At 51.3% G+C, this 12,338-nt stretch overlaps 2 protein-coding genes across 2 annotated transcripts in view; one reads left to right on the forward strand and one right to left on the reverse strand.

Moving 5' to 3' along the window:
* LOC131591700 (MICAL-like protein 1) overlaps positions 1-12,338 on the forward strand; it is a 20,105-nt gene continuing 7,767 nt past the window's right edge. The window contains exons 1-5 of the mRNA XM_058862655.1: positions 1-227; positions 6,249-6,297; positions 8,157-8,298; positions 9,391-9,494; positions 10,219-10,346. Coding sequence (XP_058718638.1) covers positions 82-227; positions 6,249-6,297; positions 8,157-8,298; positions 9,391-9,494; positions 10,219-10,346 — 569 coding nt within the window. The 5' untranslated portion in view covers positions 1-81. The remainder of the gene's footprint in view (positions 228-6,248; positions 6,298-8,156; positions 8,299-9,390; positions 9,495-10,218; positions 10,347-12,338) is intronic.
* Positions 10,326-12,338, reverse strand: part of LOC131591709 (UPF0193 protein EVG1-like) — a 14,318-nt gene continuing 12,305 nt past the window's right edge. Inside the window, exon 6 of the mRNA XM_058862670.1 lies at positions 10,326-10,439. Coding sequence (XP_058718653.1) covers positions 10,326-10,439 — 114 coding nt within the window. The remainder of the gene's footprint in view (positions 10,440-12,338) is intronic.

A 12,338-nucleotide genomic window follows, 5' to 3' on the forward strand; every position in this document is an offset into this window, starting at 1 on the left:
GCCCCGCCCCGGGAGGCCCCGCCCGGCCGGGCGGTGGGAGCCCCGGCGGCGGCGGCGGCGGAGGTGGGAGCGGCCGCCCCGATGTCGGGTCCGCGGGGCGCCCTGCAAGCCTGGTGCCGCCGGCAGTGCGAGGGCTACCGCGGCGTGGAGATCCGCGACCTCAGCACCTCCTTCCGCGACGGACTGGCCTTCTGCGCCATCCTGCACCGCCACCGGCCCGACCTCCTGTGAGTGCAGGCCGCGCCTCGCCCGCCGCTCGGACGGGGCGCCGCGGGGCTCCGGCTGCCGCCCGCGGGCGCTGCTGGCAGAAGGAGCCGGGGCGCGGAAGGTTGGGGCGCGGGACCGCCGGGACCCCGCTTGCTGGAGGGGTTGGGCCGCCTGTGCCCAGCAGCGATCACGGGGGGCTCACAGGGGTTTGGGGGGGATATAGGCGCCGTGGGAAACGTCTCTAGGCAGGCTGGCAGGGAAGCTCCCTGAGCACGGACATGAGGGGCTCAGAGAGCGGATGTGTCTCCGTTGTACTGATGCGCTGAAGAAGATGCTGTCGAGAAATAGTTGAGTGCTGGAAGTGAAGGATTCCATCTTCGCAGGCAGTGCTCAAAGGCAGGTTGGATGGGGTTCTGAACAACTTGGTCTAGTGGAAGGTGTCCCTGCCCACTGCAGCAGGGTTGGAACCAGATGATCTTTCAGGTCTCTTCCAAGCCAAACTATTCTATCACTCTGTGTTTCAGCAAAAGACCTTCTGACCTGGTCCTGCAGACCTTTCAAGGTCAGGGTTATAAGAAGTTGTGTGATTTAAGGCTGGTGAGAGCGTGGAGGTGGACTAGGTCCATACACCCAAATGGGAGCAGTGCCTACCAGAGGAGAGGCATAGTGTTGGTATCTGGGTACAGGGATGCTTTGCCTCAGCAAGAGGTGAGCTTTCACACTTCGGGAGGGCCAGGGGCCTGCCCTGCACAGGGACATTCCCAGCTGCCAAAGGCAGCCACTCTGAAATGTGTAGAGGCCTGGACCAGGTTGCTGCTTGCATTTGCTTCTAGCTTGTTTTCTCTGGGTGCCACAGTGAAAGCAGAAGGTAGCAAATGCCAGTAGAGGTATTGAGCCTCTCTAGCCTCCCCCAGCTTGGGTGTCTCTGAGGGGGAATGTGAGTTTCAGGAGGCAGACAGTGAGTTTGGGATTGCTTGGGGGCACTGTGTCAGGCTGGAGAAACTGGCTGAGCTGCTGGAAGGAATCTGCCCCAACCTGCCTGTGTGCCCCGGTGGTGCTGGGAATCTGGCGCCCATCTGCTCTAATCCTTGGTAGCCCTTGCAGGGCAGGTAGGCATCGCCCCACCTCGCTGTGCCTCCAGCGTGCACGTGCTCCTTTGCCTGCCACTAAAGACAGCAAGGGTTCTGCTCTGGGACTGGTGGCTCTTCCTTTGAGATTGCCCATATTGACCAAATTCTCTTTCCTGAGCTGGCCTCAGGAAGGCCTTTTGCCATGACAGCAGCCTCTGTCAGGCAGAGTGTTTACTATGACTCTGCTGTGGAGCAGTGATGTCCGTGAGAGGGTGAAACAGGCCGGTGTTCTTACAAGTTGAAGTGCAGCAGATAGGCTGGAAACTGAACTGCTGCCTGCTGTGTTTCAGGTGGTTGCTGCAAAATCCTCAGCATGGTGCTCTGGAATGACTGAGAGCCAAGACATACAGTGTCTTTGCATCACTCAGGGTCTTGAAGGAGCTGTGTGATCTTGTGTCCTGCAGCTCTTGGATGGATGGTATGGCTCACTCTGACTAGCTAGAAGGGAGCCTCTGAAAATGCTTCCAGTTGCAAGGCTGCTGTGTGGGAAGAGGCAAATAAGGGACAGGAACAGCTGCAATTATTAATTGTACTGTGCCATACTGTAAATGGCACAGTAACTGGGAACTGAAAAGCAGAGGTTCAGTAAAAGCTTATGATAAACACTACTAAAACCACCTGATGGTTTCCCATTAACCATATCTACCATCCCATTAAAGCAGAGGCTGCTGCTCTTAAGTGTCAGTGGGCTTAAATCTGCTCCTGGCAGATGTCCTAACTACATGTTTCACAGGTCCTCTGCACGAGCTGCACTGTAGAGACAAAGCCCAGGGCCTTACAAGGACATGGCACGCTGTAGAAGGATTTTCAGACGGCCGTCAGGAGAGTAGCATCATTTCATCTGATTCCAGCTTATTCAGCCTGTCCCGATTTGGAAGTGGGAAGATTGGATCAGAGGCAGTAAATCTCCTGACGGCAGGGGAAAAGTGGTTGCCCTTCTTTTCTTCTAAAGTGCTTTCAGTCAGCCCAGTAATGGGACTTGGCAGGGATCTGCGAGTGCGTTTCTGACCTTGTGTGGTCTTCCTGTGTGCGGGGCTCTCCTGGCCCGAACGAGACAGCTGCGCTGCTCCCCAAAGGCTGGAGTTCCCTGCTTCCTGATGGCTTCCCCTGGGATTGCAGAGAGGAGGAATGCGCACATCCATAGGAGAGCTGAGCTGAAGCTCTTCTCTACCTGTGTGACACCGCTCCTTTGCCACCCTGATTCCCTGGGCAGTGCTGCTGTGATAGCTGTCAGCCTGTCCCGGTTTTCTGACCTTCCCTGTTGTGCTGCTGTGCTGGGAGGGGACACACTGAGGAAGAGGCTGTCATGAAAGACCAAATGGGTAAGTGAGGCTGAGGTCAGTTTTCCACATGACCCCTGATTTGAACACAATCACTGTGGAATAAGGCAAGCGGCATCAAAGGGACACTGCCCTGGAGAGCTTTGGAGCAACTTGCGCAGAGCTCTTGTAAACACTGTAGGTTTGGGCTTTTTGAAAGACACAGACTGGAATTCCTCAGTGTCTACTGAATCCAGCTAAAGGTGCCTTGAGGTGACCACCAAGAACAAGCTGCATACCTGTAGGACCTGTGTGTTGAACCATGCAGATGAAAATCCCTGGCTCCACGACTGTAGGTACTTCACTTGGCTTTATTGCCTCGCTGTCCCAGTCAGGGAAATGGGAAACTTGGATTTAGCCTCTGACTGTGCTGCTGGCTGTGTGATCTGGAGTTGAGACATTTAATCTCTTCTCTTCCCTTTTCAGTTAAGCTGGCAACATCCAGACCAACTTGACAGTGGACTCTGGGGATTAATGAGTTTGTTTGCTCAGTGCTCTAGAAATCTGAAGCATGAAATTAGTGTTTACAAGGCATTTGCTACAGCTTAGTGAAGCAAAGAGCATCTTTCAGCGTCCCAAGCTGTACAGCCTCTCTGGTGCTCAGGGAAGGATCTTGGCATTCAGGGGTGAGAAGAATACAGGAGTATGGCACATGCCTTTGAAGTGCTGGGAGAGATGGAGGCTTGAGAAAACAGGAGATGAGAGCTGTTTTAGAAACGCTGTTTTGTGTCCCTAGAGCCATGGGTTTTGTTACAGGCAGGATCACAAATCTTGTTTGTTCCTTCCCATGTACTGCCTGCATTTCCCTGACAAGACCTGGAAAGCTGAATGGCTTATTATGTGGCACTGCTTAAAGTGCTCATGATTTATATTTGAGGAATCCAGGAATTTGCTCTGGTTTTAGCTGTACGGCACACCCTTCCCCCTTCCCTGGATCTGCTGTGCTCCCTGGCAGCTGCCCTAAACCCTGGAGTGCTTAGTGGCTCTGCATGTATCTAATTAGGTAAGTGCTTGGGATGTTATTTGCATGGAAATGTTACTCCAGGATATGGTACGACACTGGGGTTTGCTGAGTCAAGACAGTTGTTCAGCTGGGATAGCCAGAGTTCCTACATCCAGTCCCTGGGACGGGTATGTTGGCAGGAGAGGAGCCTGAGCAGGGCTGGATGAAAGACTGCTGAGATCAGGGCAAGGAAATAATGTGACATGCAGCCACGTCACAGAATTGCGAGATGGCAAGTTCTGGGCTCTCTGCAGAGGAGACAGTTTATAGAGAGGAAAGGGTGAGTCTGGAGTGACTTTCTCCATGCCTGAGAGGCCATGCTCCTTGCACATTGGTACTGGGAGCTTGCCTGGGGCCACAGGGATGCCACGTGACCAAATGGCATATGGGAGTGCTCATGTCAGGAGCTATACAGGTCAGTGTGGTCCTGCTTGGCTTATCAGAGAGGGAGCTGGAAAATGCAGTGGAGAGGAACTGAATAAACTGATCCCTGGGGCCTTGTGCTGATGGACTTCAACGTCTCAGGTAAAGCTGAGTGTGCAGTCCTACATTAGTGGAAAAGAATCTTCTATTCCCTTGCTGCTTGGTACCTTGATACCTCTTGAGCTTCATTCACATCCTCTCTGCTGGCATCTGCTTTTCCTAATGGAGTTGCCTTGGTTTGCTAAAACAGCTTTGGTTCACTGGGGCAGAGTGGAATGAACATGATGTTTTGTCTGTCAGATAATATTCGCCCAGCCCACCAAGGAGTCTTTGAGCTTCCAGCTACACCACTCCCATATCCTGAAAGAGAAGGCATTCAAAATGAAGGTCATGAATGTTTAGAGGGCAGTTGATATATAACTTTGCTGTCATTGCTTCTCCTGTGTTCCAAGTTGGCATTTTTTTTAAAGAGAAAAAAAAAATACTGCAAGGTTAAAGGAATTCTCTTGGCAAAAACAAACCAAAAATTTAGGGAAAAAACCATCCCCCAGTGGAGACTAGTTATAATTACAAAAATGGCAGTGGTTTTGACATAGGCTGCAGCTGAAGCCTTTGCTCACCAGCATGTGAAGAAGGAAAAGTTGTGGTATTTTGAGCAGTCTGAGCTCTGTACATGTATTCACATGGGCTTTCAGGAAGGTAACAGAGCTGAACATCCAGCCCACGTTTCTGTGTGTCTGCTGCATTTGCTCCCACAGCAGCGAGCGGCTGCAGCTTCGTTCGTCTGTGAGGAAACGGCACCAGCAGCCTCTTGCTTTTGAACGGAGGAAGTGTAATTTTATGGTGGTGTAGGCAGCCGGGAAAACCTTCCTGAGATCATCACAGACTTCCTCTGCAGCTTTGGGAAAGCTCCATGAGCGGCTTCGAGCAGGGGCTGGGGGCCCTGCCATGTGGCGCCAGGACGGGTTGTGTCGGTGCTGTAGGAACAGACAATCAAATCCAGAGGGGGATGGAAGAAGGAGGTTCCCATAGCCCCTCTCCGCAGGTGCGTGGTGCCACCTCACCTGGATCCTGCACACCACCTTTGGGGTGGGGAATGCATTCCCCCGTCTAGTCTGAATTGTCCTTCTGTCTTGATCTCCCAAGCTTCACGTCTCTGTGGTCCACTGGGGTGGCTTTGCTTGACCCTAGACCTCTATGGGCTGCGTCCTCCCATGAATCCAGCTAGCAAGCACAGCGGGCTGCTGCATGAGGGGGTTTTTTGTAACAAAGCTGAGATCCTTGGCAGGAAGGAGCTGTAAGCAGTGCAGCATGATGCTGTTTTCACACATTATACCCACACACACATGCAAAAGGCATAACTCCTTCCTGCATTTCTCCCCCTCTTTTGAAAGCCTGCAGACTGCTTTAACTGTCCACCCTCTGCTTCCCTGGTGAAGGCAGCTGATCAGTCCCTGTGGCCAGGCTGAACCCCCAAAGGGCTTCCGGGCAACAAGTGAAATGGGTTGAAACAAATGAATCCCCTGGGTTGGAGACTGCTGGGATTCCTCTGTGTGCCCTGAGCACCTTGCATTCGGCTCCAAGGGCTGCAGCTGAGGACAGTTTGTTGGGCACTGTGAATGTTTACGGGAAAGCAAGGACAGACGTGCAGTTTAAGATCTTCTGTGTCACCCCAAATTCCTTGAGGTGGTGCAGGGAGGTTTGTCTAAGGACCCTCACAGAGCCACCTGAAAGAAAGCCTTCTTTGTCTTGAAGTGAGAAATCTGTATCCCATCCTCCACTGTTGTGCCAGTGGCCTTGGAAAAGCAAGTTTGGGGTCATGTTGTGCACTCTTTGGTGCAGCAGTGCATGGTGCTAATTGAAACATGGCCCTGGTATTTCTGCAGTCTTTAATCTCAAGGGTAGAAGCAGGTAACAAGAGACAAAAACGACATTTTAATTTCCTGGTCACCACCCATTTGGGACTCGCTTTCTTTTTTTAATTGCAATTTCCCTTTAGTTTCCTTGTCCCGTTACAACCTGAAATCTGCTTTGCCAAGGCTTTGTTTATCTAGGATCTTATGTGTTGAGTTGTTGTAAGGTTGACTGTCCTGGCAATACATGTGATGGCATAGGGGCACTTTTCCTCTGCACTTCATGTGGCTATTTTCTGCTTTCTCATTTCAGAGACTTTGATTCGCTCTCCAAGGATGACGTCTATGAAAACAATCGCTTGGTAAGTGCCCATTCTGCAATGCACAGAAGGAAGAAGTGATGTGAGAATGACTAGATGGAGGTCATGTGGTGTGGGAGGAATTTGTGACAGTGCTGGGGGTATAAGAAATATCTGTGTTTATAAGTAACTGGCATGACCTTCTCTGGAAACAAGGGAATCTGAAATATCAGCTTCCTGCCTGGTTATCCTAATAGTTGCCAAGACAACATCTCAGGTGAAGATTTACATGGTACAATATCTTCTTGACTTCAGTTGTTCCAGATTTGCAGGCAGTGGAAGCAGGAAGCTAGTTTTACTTCGGGCATCAACAGAGAGGAAAGTCATGCTAGACCCTGGTCTGCAGTGTTCCCTTCCTCATTGGGACAGCTGGAGCCAGTAGCAGAAGCAGGCAGTGTGGAATGGGGAGGTGCCCAGCCCCAGGGGCTAGTGGGAGGACAGAGCAGCAGTAGTCCTGTTTTTTTAAAATGAGAGAAAGACCTAATTGCTGCAGGCTCCATCTGATAGTCTGTGTAAAGGCATGGCCCATCACCTTCCCAAGATGAGTTATGCTACATACAAATATCTTAAGGTTGGATGTCGAGGATGAGGTCAGACTCTTCAGTGGTGCCCAGAAACAGGAGAAGAGGCAATGGGTACAAACTGAATTACAGGAATTCCTCAGCTGAATATAAGGAAAAACATTTTTTACTGTGAGGGTGGCAGGGCACTGGGATTTCCTATATCCTTTCCTATACCAGTTGGCCCCTTTCAGTCATTAGCAGCTTTTTCCATTCAAGACCCACACAATGGGTATCTTGTCCTATTAGAGATCTCTTAGGTGGGGTCTCTTCACTCCTTGTTGCTTGTAGCCTTGTGTTCAGTAAGACTCAGTCCAGACAACTGGCTTAAAGCCAGGCTGAGCAGAGCAGGATGTCCATGGGGGCACTTTTACACCACTAGTTACTGCAAATATCCATTTTCTTTGTTCTCCATTCCTTTCCTTTGTACCTCACACCCTGTACAGCACACTGTGCCCTAGACACTAGGCACCTTCAGTCTTTACCCACACCCAGTATCTTTACTTGTGCACCTGGTACCTCACCATTCAGTGCCCAAACCACTCTCATATCCTCCTGGCTTACCTCTCTTCAGTCGCTGCCACAGTCTTCCACCCCCATCCCTGGGAAAGCAATGTGGGTACGCTGCCCTTGGCTCAGCAGAGGGATGGCCAGTGTAGAAACAGTAATCCACACACACTGCTAAGTGGGAAACTCTCCAACATTTTTTTCCTCCTCCATTCCTTCCTTTTGGGTAGCCATATATACAGTTGGAGGAGGTGGATGGACTTATCACAGTGTCCTTGTTCCTTCTTGCTGAGACACAGAAAAGTACGGAAAGTACTGGCTTGTGCATGGCAGGGTACTGGATGTTGAGCTGGGATGGCTCTGCTGATTGTGGGAGGGGAAGGTGTGGCACCGCAGAGCATGAAAGGACGGGCAGTCAGTGTTTCCGTGGGGTGAGCATTTGGGGTGCCTGGGGATGCTGCTCAGTAGAGCTCAGTGTCACTGGAAGTAGCTGCCAGCCCTTGGCCCTTTGTGGTGCCAGCCAAGACTCTGCCAGGCTCTTGCGTGAGCACTGCTTGTTGAGCTGAAAAAACACTGCTTGTTGTTTTGGTTTTTTTTTTCAGTGAAAACTTGAAGGGAACCTTGCTTCTGTTGCTACTTTATTTAGTCAAGCAGCATGTCTGGAAGCCTCTGTCCATAAGGGATGTCATAGGCTCACTATTTAACCCTCCCTGGGGTCCTTCCAATTTGATATTTCTGTTGTTTTTCATGAAGCATCAGTTTTCTTTCCTTAATGTCTCTGTGCTGTTCCTGCAGGCCTTTGAGTTGGCAGAGCGGGAGCTGGGCATCCCAGCCCTGCTAGATCCCAATGATATGGTCTCCATGAAAGTCCCCGACTGCCTCAGCATCATGACTTACGTGTCTCAGTACTACAACCATTTCAACAACCCCAGCCAAGGTGAGTATCCTCCCAGCCCTCAGGCATCCAGTTTGCCCCTGTTTGAGTACAGGAAACCCAGCACTGCCTTGTGCTTCCTCCTTCCTGTGGCAACTGGGAGCTGTGTTTGTGGAGAAAGGGAGAGGAGCAGGTAGTACCTGCCTCTCCTGCATCTTGCTGGTGCCCCTGAGGAAGGCCTGGAAGAGAGAGTGCGTTGGGGAGAGGTTTCACAAGAGGTGGGGGGTGATGTAACAGCTCAGGCTGTGGAAAAAGAAACGCCTTTCTCCTCCCTCTGTGCTGTATTGCTGCCAGCTTGGATTGGGCCACCACCCCTGGTGCTCACCAGAATCCTTTGTGATCTATTCTAACCCACTAAAATAGGAGAAAGCTAGATAGGAGTCTATCTACCACAGCTAATTTTTATCACATAGGTACATGTAAAGTGACTGGAGGACAGAATGAGTGGAGACAGGGTGGAATGTTTCAAATCAGCTCATCTGTCCCTACAACTGCAGCCTGAGCTATGTGTTCTGAGACAGCTCTTCCTAGGCATCTTTTGGCTGGGTGGAGATGAGAGCTCCAGGTCTCCTCTGTTTCTGTCTGTAGCCAAAACATCAGATAAATCTCTTCCACTTGTATGTGCTTCTCCAGGGATGCTGGTCTCCCAGCAAGGAATCCTGCTGGGGACTGGTGTGTGAGTTCCAGCCCTGACAGCAAGACAGCCTGGAAGCCCTGGGGCCCAGTGGGTCACAACAATACATCAGCAGCTACCCCAGCTGCTCTGGGCTTTGAGCGTTGCTCAGGGAGTCAATTACAAGGAAGCCAAGTAGCACGTGATGAGTAAATAAAATCACAGTGGGAGGCTGGTATCCCTGGGCCACAGAAGGGGATCCACAGCAGGCCGGGCTCTCTGGCAGCCTCACAGCTGACCCATTATTAGACTGTGTTTGTCTCTTCCACCTAAAATAAGCCCTGAAGTTTTGGGAGCGGCAGGTCTCATCCTATGTCACAAGGCTGGATGATTTTATTTTTTTTCCCCTCCCCTTCCCGCACATGGGTGGTGTGAGTCACTACTGTTCTCCATGCCTGATCCTCCTTCCCTCTTGCCTCCAGCCAGCGTCCCTCCGCCTATGAAGCGACCAACTGCTGCCTCCTCTCCTCCTCTGCTGTCCCACAAGACGCCCATGGCTGAGGTTGAGAGTCCTTCAGCACCACAGGTACCTAATTTCTTGATCCAAAGACAGCATGAGGCAGTGGTACCCCCTGCACTGCGGGTGATGAGATGGGAAAAAGCCTGTCACAGAGCCATGGATCTCTGCAGGGGCCTGAGGGGTGTTTGGGATTTTGTTTCCTTGTGGAATCTAACTGAGAGTAATTTTTTTCTATGAGTCTGTGGACTGTAATTTGTCCATGGCAGGCAAGAGGTTGGGTAGGTTGGCACCAGATGGTTCCTTGAACCACCCAGGGTACAAACACTCTCCTTCCTGTGTGGGGATAACCCTGTAGATGAGGAAAGAGCACGAATGTGGGACTAGAAGATATCTATATATATATATATAAATATAGATATATATAGATATATATCTTCTAGCAGAAAATATACCTTTTATTTCAGGTTTTAGCAGTTGTCTGGAATGGGACCTTTTTCAATGTTTTGCAGGTGCATGGGGTATAGATTAGTCCCTTCCACAGCCCTTCAGCTGTAGATAGGGCCAAGGCACCTTTTGGAGTGTCCCCTTCTAATTTGGGAAGAGGCAGTCTGACTGTGCCTGGGCTTGAGGGCAGCTGTTCTGTGCATTGTCAGCCCCTGAGGTCAGCCTCTGAGCTGTGCCACGAGTCCTCAGCGATGGGCCTTGCACAGGGAGCAGCTGCTCTGGAAAATCCATGGTCTGAGGAGCAGTTGTGGCCCCCATCCTGAGCTGCCTGTGCGTTGTGTCCCAGGATGATGTCCCCTCGGAGCAGTCCCAGCGCAGCACGCTCAGCAGCACCTGCGCAGCCTGCCAGCAGCACGTCCACCTGGTGCAGCGCTACCTGGCCGAGGGCAAGCTCTACCACCGCCAGTGCTTCAGGTATGTCGTGGCCAGGCCTGGTGGGGTGGCCTCTCTCCTCAGCAGACCGGGGGTCTGTGGCCTGCTGCACTCCATCTTCGAGTGTCTGCATCCCTGGGAAACAAGGAACATGAACAGCACTGCTTACAATGAGAGTGAAGATGTTCCATTTGCCTGCCAGCCCTCTGTCCCAGAGGTCTGGCCAGCCCCTAGTGTCCCTGTGCTCCATTCTTATCCTGCTCCCTGCCTCCCTTGCTGACTTGTGCTTTCCCACTTCACTTATTTGGAATCCCAGCCTCATGACCTTCTCCCACCTCCATAAAAAAGGATGCTCTGCCTCTTTACCACCTGCCTATCCAGGACCATCCCCCTTCACCTTCCACTGAGGTCTGAGCCATGACATCATCCTACAGACCTCCTTCCACCTACACTCCACATCCTCAACTGGATATACAGGCTTCCATGCTGCTTGGGTGGTGCTGAGCTCCCAGGGAGCACGTGGAGAGCTGCAGACTGTTAACAAACTGAGGAATGAGGGTTTACACGTCAGCAGCTCTGTGGTTACTCCCTGAGTGCAGGTCCTTACCTGCAGCACCTGTGAAATCATTTCACTTTGCTTTCCCTGCTGTGATGATGAAGAAATGAGATCTCTCCTGTGGGCCACAGGACAAGGGTTGGCATCTGAGGACAGAAGCATTGAACCACTGGGAAGATGTGGGCAGGCTCGTTCACCTGTCTGAGGCAGTTGGGGATGTGCTGTAGAAACTGTCACAGGAAGGGAGCTGAGCTGGGGCCCATCAGGCTTCCCATCTGCAGCTGGGACAAAAGCAGGAGTTTTGGAGTGCAGGTGCAACATTCCCACTGTCCTCATGGGCCAGGAATAGAAGTGCCATGTCTGTCATGGCACAGCTCATGGCTCTTCAGACTGTGCAGGGAGATCCCTGTAATTTTATCACAAATGTTTTGTCTTCTGATTATTTTCTTGTCTATTTTCTGTTTTGGTTGGGTTTTTTTCCTGTGCTGATTCATGGACAGTATTTGGTCAGAAATGTCCTGTGGCAGTGGTTCCCGTGGGCTGATGGAGATAAACCCAAAGCAAATCACTTTCTCCCCTTGTCTGAGCACTCCACCTCCTCATTTCATCATACCCCTTCTCTCTAGAGACCCTATGTCCTCACACTTCTGCTCTCCAATTCAAAGGAAATCCCAGTCAACTGGACGCCCAGAGCAAAATTCCTTGCCAAAATGATCTGCTGGCAGTATAGGGCAGCCAGCTGCTGCAAGCACCAGGTATTCAGACAAGAAGGAACAAGCTTGGTTTTCATGGGAGTGCTTGATCAGCCCCTTGCCTCTGGCTGTCTTTCATGTATGCTGTCCACCTCCCTTCCCAGGTGGAGAAGGACTGACTTCGTTGCCAGTCACGCTTGCTCCTGGAGGGCTTCATTAGGAAGCATTCAGAGGCTTGGGCGGGGGAAGAGTGGATGATCCAAGGAGATGTGGCAGAGAGCAAAGGACAGGGAAGCTATTAGCCCAGTTTCAACAGGCAAGGCAGAGTGTAAAAATGGCTGCCAAGTGTCCACTTGTCCTTCCAGCCAAGTGCTGTGGTCCGGCTGAATGCCATGGTCAGCATTACTGAGGCTGAGCATGAGACCAGGCCAAGCTTGTGTGTTCCTTCTCCTGAATACTCTGGAAGCCTCCAATGTAGTAATTTCCTGAGCTGAAGTTGATGTGATTTTATTTAACAATCAGCATTGGGGAGCAGTTGTTTTACAAATGTATCTGACAGTTCTTTAACTTGCCAGGACCCTTGGCCCCCACAAGGTGGCCCATAGCCTCCCTGTGGCAGTTCTGAACCAGTTACTCTGTAATTCCAGTTGATATTCACTGTTTTCATGTCTGTGAATGGTTGATGCCTCTCCCCATTCCAAGTGTGGAAACCACACCATATCCCAGTACCAACTGTCACCCTTCCACTTCTATTACATCCTTTCTGAGATGAAGGAAGAACCTAAA

This window comes from Poecile atricapillus, chromosome W (genome assembly GCF_030490865.1).
Source record: "Poecile atricapillus isolate bPoeAtr1 chromosome W, bPoeAtr1.hap1, whole genome shotgun sequence".
NCBI classification, from domain to species: Eukaryota; Metazoa; Chordata; class Aves; order Passeriformes; family Paridae; genus Poecile; species Poecile atricapillus.